Source organism: Calypte anna, chromosome 4, assembly GCF_003957555.1.
Source record: "Calypte anna isolate BGI_N300 chromosome 4, bCalAnn1_v1.p, whole genome shotgun sequence".
Lineage (NCBI taxonomy): Eukaryota > Metazoa > Chordata > Aves > Apodiformes > Trochilidae > Calypte > Calypte anna.
The window spans coordinates 16,497,060-16,514,233 of record NC_044247.1 but is presented as its reverse complement, the minus strand read 5'-3'; the positions used below and the strand labels follow the sequence as shown (position 1 = coordinate 16,514,233).

The window sequence follows — 17,174 nt, the reverse complement described above, 5'->3', positions numbered from 1 at the left end:
GCTGCTCTCCCTTCTAATAACCCGGAGACAAATGGCGAGAGGCCTCGTGAGCCACTGCAGGGAAATGTTTCTGCATCGGAGCATTTGCTGCACCCCTGCTGGTTGGGAGCACACCGAGCCCCCTGGGATGATCCAGAGATCCAGCATCCCAGTGCTGTGCAGAGGTGGGATGGTGACGAATGGGAATGATTGAGCACAATGTGCCCTTTGGGAGACTCAACCTCCCATCTGCAGTTGACTCCTGCCATGAGGCTGCTTGGTGAGGCTGCTTCGGAAGGGCTGGCACAGCACCATGACCAGCAAAGGACGGGCTGGAGGGCGGCTGTGGCAGCCAAAGGTCTCTCCTGATCCCTTCTCTTTGTGGGAGAACAAATTTGGAAGATAAAAATAGGATAAGGTGGGCAGAAGGGGCACAAATGTAAAGCTCGTGGAGGCTACTGTCTAAATAACTTACAAATTCCTGCTTGCCTGTGCTGAACAAACTTTTCCACCTTTCTGGCACCAGCACACAGGAGCCTCCAGGGGCACATTCAGGACCTCCACAGTTAGCTGAGCCATTCACCATTTCCCAGGGAACTTGTCCTGAATTGTCCCCCAGTGTCACTCCAAGCCACCCCGTGGGGCTGTGCGGGTGCTCCAGGCTCCCCCAGCCCAGGGCCATGGGGAGGTGGAGCAGGGGTCTGGCTCCTCTGCTCCCCCATCCCCTCCTCAGCCGAGCTGCTTCTGGCAGAGCACATCCAGAGCTGCTGCCAAGGTGCGAGGCAGGATGCAAACCCGCAGGTTTCTCTTGGAAGCAGATACAACACACCAACCAGCTGCCTGGGATGGGGCTTGTTTTGGCTGATTTGTTGCTTATGCTGAGGCACAGGGAGACTATTAGAACCAGAGCTGGAGATGGTGAGATAGACACACACCAGCACAAACTCAGCCTGGGGGTAAACACACTGACTTCAGCAGGGTTACCAGCCAGAAGACTTTAACTCCTTGTGCAGATGTGAGCACCAGAAAATCCAATTCCTTCTGCACAGTTTTTCTTTTGCTGCTGTTTTGCTGCTGCACAAAACATCACTAAGCAAGTGGGGCAGGCAGCACTTTTGGAGTTTGTCCAGTGGAGGAGCCCCTTTACCCTGCAGTGGGTGGGATGTGACGCTGGACTTCATCAGGGATGTGCAGGGGACATTGTGCTTCCAAAGTCCATGCACCCAAAGGTGCTGTCGGACTGGAGAGCACATCCCTGCAGTCTCCCTGCACAGCCCTGTGCATCCCTACAGCCTCTCCATGCATCCCTGCAGCCTCCTTGCAACCTCCCTGAGCATCCCTGCAGCCTCCTGGCACTGCCCTGGCTGAACACCAGCACCAGCCTGGGATGCAGAGCGCATTTTTTCTACCTTATCCAGCAGATCTCAGGCACCAGCCCCACGGATTACACAAGCTCAACTGTCTAACAGCAATGGGCACGAGAGAAAAGGTCTGAACAGGTTTTTCCTCCCTGGAGAAAACAGCCCTGCCCATGACAAGCTGCCCTCCCCAGCCTGTGCTGCTGCTGCTGCTGCTGCCGGTGCCGCCCAGGAGATGGCAGATCCCCAGGTGCCAAACCAGCGAGTTTGGGCAGTGTGGGTAAAGCAGCCCCGTGCCCAGCCCTGCCTGCAGCCATTCCCACAGCCCTGCGGATCTCTCCTCATCCAGACCCCAGGGCTGCAACCCCACACACCCCAGGAACTCCTCACCCGACTCTGTACTGCCCCGGGGGCCCTGCTAAAGCCTCTCTGAAGGCCACCTTGAGGAGAAAGTCCAAAAACTGAGCAAAGACAGACTTTTTGGAAAGTTATAACATCTGGAGAAGGCAGAGGGGAGGGACGGCTGGAGCCTCCCAGCCAAGCACGAGGGTAAGGGCTCATGCCAAAACCTGTTCCAGCTGCTTTGAACTTGGCTAAAATTTCACCCAGTGAAGTGTAAAGCTCCCATCAGTCCTTGTTCCCTCCTCAAGAACAGGAACGTCCGTTTTTGATAATAAGGAAAGGAAAAATTCTCTTTCCTCCTCCGCAGTAGGAGGGAAAGCCTGAAGAATTCAGTTATTTCCCTAGAAAACTCAAAGGCTCAGTGCTCTCAGTCAAAACTGAAGTTTGGAGGGAAAGGTTAGCTGTTCTGATGGAAAAAACCCAAATGTACCACAGCAATGAGCTTTTGCAAGGCTTCAGTGCATCCCTCGGGGGTTTTTGGACATCTGCCCCAGAGCTCTTCTCTCCCAGCCCCATGCACTGCCCAGCATGACAGGCATTGCCTGCCTGCTAGGGACCTGAGAGCCCTGAGAGAGGGACCTGTGAAGATTTTTGATTTTAATCACCAAGAATTTGTCACTACCAACCTCACAAAAACCCAGGGATGGAGCAGGACAATGCAGAGGCTTTAATAAAGCACAGAGGAGCACGATCCGAGTAGCAGCTGAACATCCAGAACAAAGGCAAACCCAATCCTTGGGCCTGTGTTTGCAGCTGGGCTGCCATAACACATCAATGAAAGAAATAGATCATCAAGTTCACAATGAAAGCCCCATGGAAAGCATCAGGCTGCTCTGGGAAGCACTGGGAAGCACAACATTTCTGAGCGCTCGGGGTGGAAAACCCCACTGGATCTGACGTGGGGCTGGGGCAGCTCTGAAGGGAGCTGTGATCTGCCAGCAGCATTCAGCCCCTGCACAAAGCCACCCCTGTGCTTCAGCCCAGCCCTTGGCAGCCTCTGCCTGACAAACTGGGATGCAGTGTCACCCTCAGACACCAAACTGGGATGGAGTGTCACCCTCGTGTGACACCCTCGTGTGAGAGGTGTGTCACCTCTCCCTCCCACCACCAGCCTGTGGTAACCATCAGCCAAGTGTCCCCCCAGCCACAGCTTTCACAGAAGCACAGTGCCCAGGCTGCTTCCTGCCTTTGGAGTCATTAAAGGTCACAAAGCTGTGTGTTTAAAAAGCAATCTGAGCTTCCCCTGCAGCCCAGGGATTCCCATGCATGTTATTGCCATGAATAACACAGATGCCCAGAGATGTGAGCAGGGGTGATCCAGCAGCCACCTTGCCTCCATCACCCATCACATTACCCTCACCTGCACTGCTCTAGGGGGTCTCAGCAGGGCAGGACCCTCAGCCTGCCCCAACCAGGGAGCCCTCTCAGCCTGGTGCAGAGCCAAATGCAACCCTCCTTGGCTGCCAGGAACACAACCAATGCATAAATCCTGCTGGTTCTGCAGGACCCAGTGGCTCTGCAATACACTAGTTTTATTGCCTGAACTGGTGGCTTGGAGAACAATGTTTTTCCAGCACAGGCTGGCTTCTATCATTTAAATGAAAAACAGGTCTGGGTGGAAACCAATAGAAAAGAAACGAAAGCACCAGCACCTTTGGAGTTGGAGCTGAGCTGGAGCCAGCACTGCTTGGGAACAGCAGTGGGATGGAGACCCTGAGAGGGGCCTGGGGCATCCTGGGGGCAGCAGGCAGGATGAGGCTGCCAAGCCCAGGCATCCAGCCGGGGTGAGTCAGAGCCCAGTGAGTCAGGAGAGGGGCTGGAAAATCCCAAGAGTTTCAGGAAACAAACACACACCTCGTGGGTACTCTTGATGTGCCTCCCCGGGTCTGTTTGTAAGCTTGGGGACTGGACGTGAGCCAGCTCTGGAGCTTCTCTCCAATAACACAGCAACCAGCCCTAGGCTGCTCTGTGCCCAGGCTCTCTCACCCCTCTCCTCCCCTGGGCTGGGCTTTTTTCTGAAGGTCAGCAGCAGAGCCATGACCCGGGAGAGCTCTGCTAATGGCAGGAATCAGGAGAGTTCCCACAGCCCTTCCCGAGGCAGCAGGAGCCCCTCTGACACCCCCGAGAGGTTTCTGCAGCAGCTCCAGGCAGTGCAGCCCCAAGCCCTGGCAGAGCTTCCTGCACCTCCCTGCCTGCTCCTTCCCTGCACATTCACCAATGGGTCAGAAGACTCTTTCAAAATTTAGCAGTGTCAAGGCACAAAAATAAAACAACCACATTGATCTTCCTGGCAGAGCCCTCTGCAAAGAGGGTTACTCAGAGAACCTTTATCTAGTTTTCCTTTCTTCCCTTTATTTTTTTTCCCCCGGTCCCCTCATCTTTCTTTAAAAGCTAATCTTTGCTAACAGGAACTTTTTGTTCCTCCTGACACTGCTAATATATGTGTTGGCAACCTTGTCTGTGAGCATACATCTTCTGTAAGAGGCCTTGTCACTGGCTTTGAAACCAAACCAATTAGCATTTTATTTTTATTTTTTTTGATTGCAATGCTTTACAGCAGTTTAAAAAGCAGATATTGAGCACTAAATAACTCTCACAAACATATTATTATAGGTGAAAGTCATCGTTTTGCTTACCCAGGAAGAATTACCCAAGGTTAAACAAAGCTCAGCTGTGGGTATCTTATAAACTCCCTGGCAGGGCACGACTCGGATTTAAATCATTTCAGAAGCTGTCACTTTCATTTCTCTGTTCTCCTCCTTCCCCCCTTTCCTTGTGCCTCAGCAGTGCCTCAGCAGTGAATGGAGCTGAGATGGCCCCTCCAGTAGCAAATGCCTCGTCTTGGGGAAAGACCCTGAGGTGCACAAACCCATCTGACACATCCACTGCCACTGCCCCTGCCACAGCCACTGCCCCTGCCACTGCCACTGCCCCTGCCCCTGCCACTGCCCCTGCCACTGCCACAGCCACTGCCACTGCCCCTGCCACTGCCACAGCCACTGCCACTGCCCCTGCCACTGCCACTGCCACAGCCACTGCCCCTGCCACTGCCCCTGCCACTGCCACTGCCCCTGCCCCTGCCACTGCCCCTGCCACAGCCACTGCCCCTGCCACTGCCACAGCCACTGCCACTGCCCCTGCCACTGCCACTGCCACTGCCACTGCCACTGCCCCTGCCACTGCCACTGCCCCTGCCCCTGCCACTGCCACAGCCACTGCCCCTGCCCCTGCCACTGCCACTGCCACTGCCCCTGCCACTGCCACAGCCACTGCCCCTGCCACTGCCCCTGCCACTGCCACAGCCACTGCCACTGCCCCTGCCACTGCCCCTGCCACTGCCCCTGCCCCTGCCCCTGCCACTGCCACAGCCACTGCCCCTGCCACAGCCACAGCCACTGCCCCTACCACTGCCCCTGCCACAGCCACTGCCACAGCCACTGCCACCAGATAAACCCCAGGATCTACAGACAGTACCTCCTCTGCCTTTAGAGGTAACTGCTTTTCCCCACAAAAATCATGGATGTGCCACCATCCCAGCCATGCTGGGAAGGAACCACCCTTCATCCCTGATAAAACCAGCCAGGTTCTTCCCAAACCAGGAGCTCCCACAGCCCATCCCACGCTTTCCAAAGGTTCCATTGCAAATGAGCTCAAGACCACAATTAATTCATAAATTGCCCTGAAACTGTTGGGTGTCCAAGCAGCAATTCTCCCTGGGACACATCCTCCACCCCAGGGAGATGCTCAGCTCCTCCTAGAAAGAGCACACACTGCACCAGCAAGAGTCAGGAGAAAAAGAAACAAAGATAAAAATGCAGATGGCTGCAGACCTGGATCAGAACTGCACAGCTCTGTGGGGCATGTTTTGAGAACCCCCTTCAAAAAGACTGGCCTGTGCTGTCCTTCAGGAGAAGGTTTGGGCTCCCATGAGAGAAGCCCAACATCCCCAACACCTTCCGTGTGGCCCCGCTGGCCACAGCAGCACCAGAACCCTCCTGGAGTCCCTTCACCAAACCTGAGTGCAACATCAAATAATGTGGCTTGGGTCTGAGGCACAGCTAGCACAGCCTTGGGCCAGAATTCAGCAATAAAATGAAAGGGGAACACCAGGAAAAAAAAACAAAGAAAAAAATAAAGGGGGGGGGGGAACTGATTAAACTCCAGAGTTCAGCAAGTGATGTTTAATTGCTAATGTGGGTTGGGGATTATTCTTTTTAAAGATGTTTTACCAGCCCAGCTGGTGTCATCCTCCAATACCCAGAGAGCAGCAAACAGCTTGCAGACTACTCATCCCCTCAGCTCTGCTTGCTGCTAAAAAAGAAAAGAAAAGAAAAGAAAACAAAACAAAAAAGATCAAAGAAGTGAAAAAACCTCCCAGTAATTTTTTTCCCCTCTGCTTCCCAACCAGTCCCAAACATTTCCTGCTGGGGCTGACAAGGAATGCTGTCAAACTAAAAATCACAGCTTCAGGGACCCAGAATAAAGGGAAAGAGCACATTTTCAGCACGGTGCAAGGGTGTCCTAGGGATGCCCCTCTCTGCTTTCCTGCTTGGTACTACTAACAGTAATTCTTTATTTTTTGAGCTGACAGCAAACAAGCTAAAGAGGTGGAAAGTACCTCACTCTCCTACATGCCCTCCTGGGTGCCACCTCTTAACCAGCTTCACCTCTAGAAAGTGGAGAGATGAACAACAAGACTTCAGAACAAAAGTTGAGACAGCAAATCATTAACAGCATGGAACGTTTAGAGGGAAAATGACAACTCAGTTTGAAAACAAGGTAAAGAAAAATCAATAGGTCTGATCTCAGGAGATGGCCTTGCCCTTCAGGTAGAGCTCCTCACAGCCATCTCTGCCTTCCAAACTCCAGCCTCACCTAGCAAGATGGGAAACTGAGGCAGAGCAATTAAGAACTTGCCACAGGCAAGCAGTGAGATATTAAGAAATTAATTTAATCAATCTTAGCAGAGATAAAGTTCTTACTGCAACTCAAAAGGCTCTTCAAGGCTATAGGAGGCCTCAGGGAACAGAGGATTTCTCCAGGCTGCAGTCCCAGAAGATCTCCATCTCCAGGAGCCCCGTCCCCTCTTGGGAGGACCCCCAGAGCCAGGCCTGCTCCCAGCAGAACCTCTGCTCCCCAAGGGGAGAATCGAAGCCCCAGCACAGGAGCAGGATGAGGCTAAGCACACAAGGAGCCACTCTAGGAGCTGGTGCAGCAGGAGAGAAGTTCCTGCTCCAAACTGCCCAGGTTTCACAAAAGCAAAGACCTTACAGCTAATTTCCCTAGTGAATGCTCATCAGATCAAAGTTCATTGGGAGTGAAAAGCTGAGCCAGCCATTGCTTTGTGAGAACCAATTTAAGCTGCTGGAATGGCTCTTGCTGACATCTCAGCATAGCTGCTCTCCAGGTGGATGCCAAGGTGGACCAGAACAGGGCCAGCCCATGCCTGCAGACCCACACTGCAAGGCCTCTGATCACCCAAGGCCTAAGTCTGGCAAACCTTTATTATTTTTTCTGTGATGGAGCTTCAGTGATTTGTGAGCTCCAAGGGAGGGATGGCATGGGGGTGATCTACTGACCCCTGGAGCTGACAGTTAGGGGTCCCAGGAAAGACAAAATTGCCTGCAGCTTTTGCAGCAGGTCCAGATCTCAGTGATGGATGTGACAAGCAAGGCTCGGGAAGAGGCCATTGCCCAAGGTACAAGTTCTAGCAGCCAAATCAGCAGCACTTGAGGAGTCAGCAAAGATAAATCACTTTTCTGGAAACAGAGTAAATGCAGGCCCCAGGAGTGACCAGCAAGCACAGCCATGTCTCCTTCACCAGCCCTGCCTCTGGAGGACAACATCCACCACAGCTCCAAGCCAGAGAGCTTCTGGGAGGACAAGGCAATGAAAGGACCACACATTTCCTTCAACAGACACCTGGTCCTAGAAGAGGCACCTACTTCTGCACCCAAAAAAAGCACAAATCTCCACCAACCCTCAATAAAAAGTGCTTCTCTACACCAGTTACCCAGGAAGAACACCATCTCGAGCAGTATGGAAATACTCACAGCAATTTATTTTGAGATAAACCTTCACAAACACACTTCAGAAAAAGCTCCCACTGCTCCCAGACACCACGCTGCAGACCCCATTCCTGCTGAACCACTGCTTGTGGAAACATCTCCTTCATACACAATGCTTTCCTTAGAAGGCCAAAGAGGGGGCTCTTTTTTTGTTGTTGTTGTTGGTTTGTTTTTGGTTTTTTTTTTATGTTTTACATCACAGGCTCAATTTTTATGGATCACCACAGCCTAACTGTCAGCTGACTGCCAGGACACAGAGCAGCAATGGGTGGATCTATCAGGCTCCTTTGCCTTCTGACCTTTATTTTCCAATCAGCATCAACACACCCAAAGCCAAACAGCAGAGACTGACAGAACCCCAACCCCTGCATGTTTGCTCTCGGATGCTGGATGTTGGGTTCCCAAAAGCCCTTTAGAGAAACAAGGAAGAAATCCAGACTTGTTGCTTTACCACACCTCACATGCCTTTTTGCACATCACTTTCTGATCCTGTCCCTTAAATCAGCAATGCCCATGAGAGCAGAGTGGGGCTGGAAGGATAGGGCAGGTAACTCCCATCCCTCATGCTCCCAAGTCCATTTCTACTCCCAACACAGGAGGATTTTTAATCAGAAGATGTGCTGCTATTGAACATTCACTTCCATAAAAGGGCACATCAAACAGTGCTGACAGGATATTCGAAGCAGGTTTTAATAAAAAAAATAATAAAAAAAATTAAAAAAAGCATGTCAGCCGTCATGGTAAAATCACTTAATAACACCTGTAAGCCTATTTATGGGTCTAATGCGATAATAATAGCAATATTCAGCATCTCAGAGCATGACTTCGAGCCTGCTAAGAAATTCATGTGACACTCGCTCGCCGGTGCACGCAACCACTGATCCAAATTGCTCCGAGATCCGGAGCGTTGCCGGGACACGTTTCCGAACCCGAGTACGCGCCGGGAATAGCTGAGAACGGGCCTGGCGAGAGCCTCCCCGGCTGCGCAGGGAGCGTAATTAACCGAGCTATGCTAATTCCCCCTCCTGAATATTCATTGCGCATATAAGGCAATAGATCCTGAATATTAAACAAGAGCGGTTCGGGGCAGGAATATCAATCTCCCGGCAAAGCCGGCGGCTGCTCCGGCAGAGCGGAGGGATAGGGATGGGGATGGGGATGGGGATGGGGATGGGGATGGGGATGGGGATGGTGGGGCAGCCCTGGGGAGAGGATGCTCCAGAAGGGCTGCGGTGACATCCAGCCTGGCCTCAGGGGGTGAAAACAAAGCTCTAAAAACTGCTGGCTCAACACTCCTGGTGGGGCAGGAGCTGGAGCCCGGGGCTGCGGAAGGAGCCACGGGCAGGACACACCGAGCAAGCTCTGAGGGATTGGGTTAATAAAGCAACGAGGAAAATTCAGAGTAAAAGCTCAGAAAAATAAGGAGGAAAAAAAAATAAAGTAGCAGAGGTAGCATGTGCTTGCTGGAAGCAGAAGCAGAATAGCTGAGAATAAACAGTCTGGAATAGCATCCTGCCCTGGGGCAAGGGTCAGGTCTGTGAGCAAAACCATCTTACAGGAACCCAAGGAAAGGGATCAAGAAGTGGAAAATGGACCCAAGCACCCCAAGAAGAGCTGCCTGGGGTCTGGCATCACCTCCAAGGCAGAGAATCCTCCACCACTGCAGACCTCATGGAATTCCACTAATTCTTTTTACTATTTTTTTATTATTAAAAAAAAACAAACCAAACCCTATTCACTCAGAACTGAAAGAGCTGAAGTTCATTTCACACCCTGAAAAAAAAATAAAAATAAATCACCGAACAGAAGCCTTGAAAAAACAACAGCTTGCAGTTGTTTTGGGAAACAAAAGTACCTGTTCTGGGAAAGAAACCATACACAAGGGGGTAAGTTCTCCCTGAAAGAGTTTGTGTTGCAGAGAAACAGCAGGAGCATGTGGAGAGAAGAATGAGGACAAAATGGAACTGCAAAAGTTAACACATATTTGAGGCATCCAGAGAGATGCCATAAAGGAAACTATAACATAAAAATATCTGTATTGTTAACAAGTCTGTTAAGGGGTAGAGGGGATAAATCTTTAAATCACATGACAAGGGATGAGTAGAACAAAAATCAGGTTGGATGGGAACAAATTGGCTTGAAAAATTATGGGCCATGGCTTAAGAACTGGCATAGATTTGTTTATGCTGGAAAGCAGTATCATGTATTAGATCTCAGAGATTATTCCCCTCCTCCAGAAATAGCACTGAAAACTCAACTGCTGAGCCTCTTGCATGAGCCTGTTGATGGACACCACACTAGATGAGGAGGAGCCCAGTAAAAGCCTCAGATGGACTTTGCAAACGTTTAAGACCATTTCTTTTTGCAGTGTTTGAATACAGTATTTCAGGACCAGAGCAACCACCACCTGATGGACTCATGCAGAACAGCATTAGGCATAAAATCCATTTGCACGACCATCTTTCCAAATCAACCGTGAGCCAAGGCTGCCAGACCCCTGTCCAATGACCCAGGCACCCATGCTGCTAACATTTTCCTGCTCATTTTCACATCTCTCTCCTCCCTCAGGCCAGGGACAGATCTGTCTCCAAGGGACTCGGAGCCAGAGACTTCCTTCTGCTGCTCATTAGTTTTCTTGGCGGTCTTCAAGCCCCAAGGTCTATGACACAAGCAAGAAAACATTTATGAAGGGTCATCAGCCACAGGTTCTGGCTGCAGAGAGAACACTCCTTCCTTTGCAATGCGCCCCAGATGCTTCACAAGCCCTTCTGGGCAGGAACTTCTGTACCTGCATTTCCCTCCCCAGCCTGCCCAGCACTGGCAGCACAGGCAGGAGGCACGAGCAGCACCTCCACACAAATTATTCCTACCCAGCCAATCACTGTGTAAGAGTCAATCACTGTAAGGTATAAAGTTCAGCAACAATTTAATACCTAACGATCTGAAGCTGCTGCACTCGTTCAATTTGACATGCTCATAAATTTTTCATTTCTAATTTACTGGCGCAACAACTTCTGCCAAAAAAATTCCCTGTCCCCCTTCAGTAACTTGGACATGATTTCCTCCCTGGTTCACTCCCAATGAATGCACCACAGGGGTAGAAATGCCAGGTTTTGAGCCCTGTTTCTTTACAGAGAAATGACAAAATGACATCATCAGCAAAGCATCCTCCAGCTGGGTACCCAGCAGTACCCAGCTGGGTACCCACCAGTACTGCAGAATATACCAATACCTTCCCAACCTGGAAAGCCTAAGTGGGCTCAACTTGCTGATGCCAAAAGGTTCAGGGACTTTCATTTTATTCTTTATGTTTTTGAAAGCAACTTTTTGCTGCTGCCACCCCCAAAGCCAGCCCATGGAAGAGGCTGTCTGGTGCTCCTGGCAGCCCCTCTCCCATCCAAAGTCCCTGGTGCTGTGTGTAGGAGTCACAGTGCTCACAACCATAACCTTTGTTCTCAGCTCACTCTTCCTTGTGTGTGGGAAATATATATATATATATATATATACACAGTTCAGCCCCATGGCAGTACAGTAAATTATAAATTAAGCAGCAATCTCAGTGACTCACACAGCACAAGTGAGAACACGTTCACAACTCCCAGCTCCCCAGGCGAGTAAGTTCTATGTTGCAGTGTAAAGGAAGGATTTTCCACATTTTTCTACCCCACCACTCTCTTAAGAGCCTTGGAATAGCCACCAGCTTCCTGCACACGCTGTGTCTAGCACATGGAAGGGTTCTGGGGTTTTTTCCAGGTCCCACCCAAACAAACCCTCTGGAGGCCACGCACCTCTGCAGCATTGCAGACAACAGGCTTTCCACATGCCTTTAGCAAAAAGAAGATATAAAAGTGTAACAAGACACCTATTTATTTTTTTTTTAATTGAACCTCCAGCCTGTCAATCAACAGAAGGAAAGGTTTCCTCTGAGATGGCCCTTACCTGGTTCTAGCAAAAGGAACTGAGCAGAGAGAGAAGCAAAGGACAGCAGCAAATAATGAAGACAAAATCCTGGCTCTGAAAACTCCTTCCACTGCAAATCTTGGACAGGAGGAGTCGGGCAGAGCTCCCCAGCCAAAGCCTTCCTTGCTGCCACCTCTCCCTTGCAGGAGTCCCAGTGTAACCTGGTGCCCAGCCCTGGCAGCATCCACAGAGGGATCATAATTACAAGTTTAGAGCAATCTGAATTTATAATTGGCCAAGATTTCACTCGGCAGATAATGCACTGCTGTCTTGGGTTCTTGCTTTATCTAGGGCAAGCCATTAGTTTTGCTCTTAATCTACACACATTTTTAATTTGATCTTTAATGTTGATTTTCAGCCAGCAAGGCGAGCTGCCGGGCTGCCCTGCCTGACCCTGCTCAGCATCCCAACCCCTCCTGCCCATGCAGAGGGGAAACACGAGCACCAAAGCCCTGCCAAGGACAGGGGAGCTGGGAAAACCCCCCCAGTGCATCCTAAGAACATGTGCAAAACCTCAGTGATATTCATGGCTTGGATTTACTGCAGCTCAGGAAAACTGCTGGCACCCATCGGCTGCTTCGTAACACAAATGAGTGGAGCTGAAGATGCACAAAATAAAAAGCCATAAAATGCATCACAAGTGTTGAAGATGGGTCCTAAAACACCTCGAGATGTATGCTGTGGTATGGATGGATCACTGTAGGCATGAGATGAGTTCAGGGTCTGGGCACACCGGGATGGTTTTCAGGCATGCTGCTCTTCTGACAAGGGAAAAAAAAGAATCCCCTCAGCAGAGATTTTTGTGGAAAGCACAGCCCGTTTGAGAAAATGAAATTACTTGGTTCAAAACCCAATTTCCATCAAAAAAGCCAACCTGAAAGGTGTTTCCAGCTCACTGTAGCTACAGGATCAAAGCTGAAGACTGAGAGCACCCAAGTGTTCAGCAGCTCTTGAACACCAGACTGGCTGCAGATAACCCCTGATAAATGAGGGAGAGGAGAGGCAGAGCTCCCTGGAGGGTGGGGGGGCAGCAGCAGGCAACTCCACAGGTCCTGGCCAGCAGCATCCCACCAGCACTCCCATCCCAGCGTGGTTTTGATGATTTAAAGTATTTCAGACACTGGCAAGGATTTCAAGCAGTGCCAGAGGGAGCAGTGGGGTCAGAACTATAGACTGAGGCCACACATGGAAGACAACACAAAATACTAATGCAAATATTGACTCTGCTGGCAAAGCTGGGCATGGATCCCAGGTGATTCTTGCAGTGGAGCATCAGGAAAAATGCCATCCAAAAAAAGCCTGGCTGATGCAGAGCCAAGGGGCAGGGGTGACAGACCCCTAACAGAGGTCCCCCATGTCCCCTCCAGAACCAGCTGCAGCTCCTGCAGTGGATGAACAGCACAGAAGGGATGTTTCTACAGAGGAGAGCTTCCCTCCTTGTCCTAAACCACTTCGGACTGATATTTAAAAGAACATGAAAAAAAAAAAAAAAAAAGAGAAGAAAAAAGAATTGGTGTTCTGGCAACCTGCAAAAACTGGCTGGCTGAAGAAGCAATTTTTGTCTTCAGATGACTGCCTGATAGCTGACATGGACCAGGTTAGGGGGAAAATATTAAAAGGTTTTTGATTTCTCTTCCCTGGGTTTATTGCATGCAAACACACACGGTCATCTCTCTTTCTGAGGTTTCCAATTTGCTAATTGAGACATTTCCTCATGGAAAAAGAATGTCCTGGACCAGGGACTGGGCTGCTGGCACTGCTCCACACACCAGGGGAAGCTTAGGTGAGGCAAAGACGAGACAGGACATCAAGGTCTGGAGAAAAACATCAGCCACCAACAACCCCAGAGGCTTCAAGGGCACATGGCAGCAGAGACAGTAAGTTCAGGACATCCTACAGCGCATTCCTCCTGCTGCTGCAGATGTCTAAGTCACACCTCTTGGGAACTCACACCAAGGTTAGGGAGATTTTTGGAGAAAGGCAGGTGGGAAGCCAGCCCATCTAGAAAGATTTATTTCCAGGCATCAGTTTGTTTAAAAAAAAAAAAAAAAAAAAAAAAAAAAGAGGAAAAAGATAATCTGGCCTGCTCATGAGAAGAAAAAAATTAATCTTCTGTGTTTTTTCTAAAGTGAGAGAAGTATTTCTGCTGCCCTCAAAAGCACAAGAGTCGACAAATTGATTTTGTTCAAAAAAATATTAACAAGACAAAGAACCAAGAAAAGCACTTTTGGGTCAGAACGAGCCCAAAACATGAAGGCAAAAGAAGCAAGGAAGAAGCTGCTGGAAACACATGAGAAGGGCTATAATGGGAATATGACTGCTGCCACAGTTAGAGCCTTACCAGCCTGACCTCTGACAGGACCAGCTATATTTTATTTTTTTTTAATATTGGAAGAAAGGAATTAAAACCATTTTGCAGACTCATGCGGGATGCACAGGCGACGGGAGAGGGATTTCTAACTTTATACAGGTCAAACATCATCCATAAGGGTTCACAAAACATTCAGTACAACCACAGCTCCTGCATAAAAATCAAGTCTGGAAGTGCTCTGGAGGGAGCCCAGGGAAGTTTGCTCTCTCCTACCTCAAGAGCAGCAATTCAGTTCAGTTCAGATCCATGTGTGCTACAAGGGAAGGGTTGGAGAGCAATTGCCCATTTCTGCTGCTTCAGTTGGAGGGATATCAGGAAGGAAAACAGGGTGTTCAGAGGGAAGGGGCTTCCCACTACAGGGGAATATATACTGAAAGGATACACTGAAGTGTTCCCAAAGCCTTCACTTCTCCAGGATGAACCCCAACTCTCTCAGCCTTTCTTTAAGCAGAGGGGTTCCAGCCCTTGGACAATCTCTGTGGCCTCCTCTAGCCCTGCTCCAGCAGCTCTGTGTCCTCCTTGTTCTGGTGACCCCCAAGTTGGATGTGGTGCTCCAGGGGTTTCCACCAGAGCGGAGCAGGGAGGACAAGTCCCCTCCCTCAACCTGCTGGCCAGGCTGTGTGTTGTGCAGGATACAGTTCACTTTCTGGGCCCATATTGTCAGCTTTTCATCCACCAGCACTCCCAGGTCTTTCTCCAGAGGGCTGTTTTCAACCCATCTATCATGGGCCTGGCACACACACCAGGAGGAGGAGAAGAATAACCAGCAGTGCTCTAATTGTGCAAGAGAGACCCAGCTCAGCCTCCTGGTATGGGTGTCCCAGGGAGCTCCATCACACGTCCCTTCTGGACTGGTTTGGCTCAGATAAGAGGTGCCACTCGGGGCACCCGGGACCAGCTGGGTAGCCACCCCCCAGCCAACACCAGCCCCAACCACCAACCTGGCCCACAAGCTCACCGTGCCCACGCGGGGTTCTTACCTTCAGCTTCTCGAACCGGTCGCTGAGGGACGCCACTTGGTGGTCCCGGTGGCGTCCCACCAGTTTGCATAAGGCACAGATGAGCTGGTCGTCAGCCACACAGTACATGTTCACCTTCTCGTTCTCGTGCTCCAGGCAGGTGAGGCCTCGGAAGTGGGCGTCAGGCACGGGCTCCACCAGGCGGTGGCTGGTGAAGGGCTTCTTGTTGGGGTGGGTGGCCCGCAGGCAGCGGTCGCAGTAGGAGACCTCGCAGGTGATGCAGGTCTTGATGGCGTCTCGGGGGGGGTCCTGCTCACAGAACTGGCAGGCGATCCTCTCGCCGGCCACGGACATGGTAGGGCTGTTGCGGAAGGTCCTCTGGCGGCGGCTCTCGCTGGGGGAGTTGGGGCCGCTGAGGGACGCCTTCTGGAAGCGGTCGATGATGTTCTGCAGGGTCACATTGCGCTTGAGGCCCTCCAGGCCCCGGTGGTTGAGGGAGATGACATAGCGGCAGGTGGGGCACTGGAAGGCGGTGATGGGCTCGATGGACTCCCCGGAGGAGCAGCCGGACACCAGGATGCGGTGGGCGCAGCTGAAGCAGAGGCTGTGGGCACAGGGCAGCAGGAGAGGGTCCTCAAACAACTCCAGGCAGATTGGGCAGGTCAATTCTGACTCCAGTGTTTCCATCTTTAGTTAAAACGATCCTGAGTCAGCATCAAAAACCAGGGACGGTGGTCTGGTACCTGGGGGAGAGGAGAGCAGAGAAGTGAGAGAGCAGCTCTCCTGGACTGCTCCTCTCCAGCAGGAACAGGCACTGGGGCAGCCAGGGACATCACCCCAGCCCCTGGGGCTGAAGGGTCCCACCACAGCTGACACCACAGATGCCATAGGACAGGAGAGGAGGAAAGGAAAAGGGGCACCAGCAAGTTCCTCTTCATCTCCCTCCAGCCCAGCCAGGGAAGAAGACTTGGGCAGCAAGGCTGGAGACAAAAAACAGGAGAAACCACATGAATTTGTGTTTCTTTTAGTGCACGCTGCCCAAGACAGGACCAGGGAGTCATGTTGGCTTCCCATGCACACAGGCTGTGTGGCATAGCAGATAAACCTCTAAATAGCCCCTATAGCAGCTAGTCCTGTCTTCTCTGGTGAAAGGGAAAAGGTGAATCACGTCCTGGAAACTCTAGCAAAATGGGTCAGGAGCTCCCACATACCATCCTCCCGCTCGGTCCCTCCCAGCCATCAGGAGCAGGGTGGGAAAGGAAGAGCGGCAAAATCAGCATCAGCAAACTTCCCTCTCTGGGCTTTCCTCTGCTGTACTCCACAACAACCAGGGATGCCCAAACTGACTCCAGACTCCAGCTGGAGGCAAACCCATTTGTATTTTTAGATCCCACCACCTCTGCCTAATGGCCCAAAATAGGACCCATATGTGCCTGGAAGAAACAGTGAGCTATTCCTTGCACCCATGCAAGAGGCTTGGAAAATTAAGCAGCTGGATATTTGGATATGTTAGTACTGCAGCAACCTTATCCAGGCTCGCCAAAATGCAGCCTTGCACACACACACACACACACAGACACACACACACACATATATATTTTATTTTTTTCCCACCCCCAAGAGAGACAGTGGAAAAGCAGCTGCAACCAAAAGAGCTGAGGAGTGCAAAGGCTCCCACCAGCTTCCTCTCTGTGGCCCCCGGTGCTTTTCTCAGCCCACGGCAGCCCTGGGAACGCGGCGGGGAGGAAACGCTCCTGGCTGCCTGCCCGGCAGCTCTCACACACTCGGCAGCAGCCCCTGACCCAAGCCAGAGGGGACTCAGCGGGGGAACCATGGAGCTGCTGGTGTCACCCCCATCCCAGCTACAGGCAGCTCCATGAACAACTCCACCATGGGGAGCAGAGCAGCGGCATCTCCCCGATTCATCCACAGGTTGTCTGCGTCCAGCAAAACCCAAAGGGAAAATAACAAAGGGAAAGAACAGGATTTGTTTCAGAGTCTGACCAATGTGGAGAAAGGAATTTAAAAATAAGGACTGGGTGAGAAGCTCCCCAGCTCCTGGCCAGGACAGGCTGCT

At 51.2% G+C, this 17,174-nt stretch overlaps 1 protein-coding gene across 1 annotated transcript in view; it reads right to left on the bottom strand.

Annotated features, from left to right (window-relative positions):
* The window catches only part of MID2 (midline 2), a 51,007-nt gene that overhangs the window by 21,367 nt on the left and 12,466 nt on the right, over positions 1 to 17,174 (bottom strand). Inside the window, exon 2 of the mRNA XM_030449273.1 lies at positions 15,119 to 15,840. Coding sequence (XP_030305133.1) covers positions 15,119 to 15,784 — 666 coding nt within the window. The 5' untranslated portion in view covers positions 15,785 to 15,840. The remainder of the gene's footprint in view (positions 1 to 15,118; positions 15,841 to 17,174) is intronic.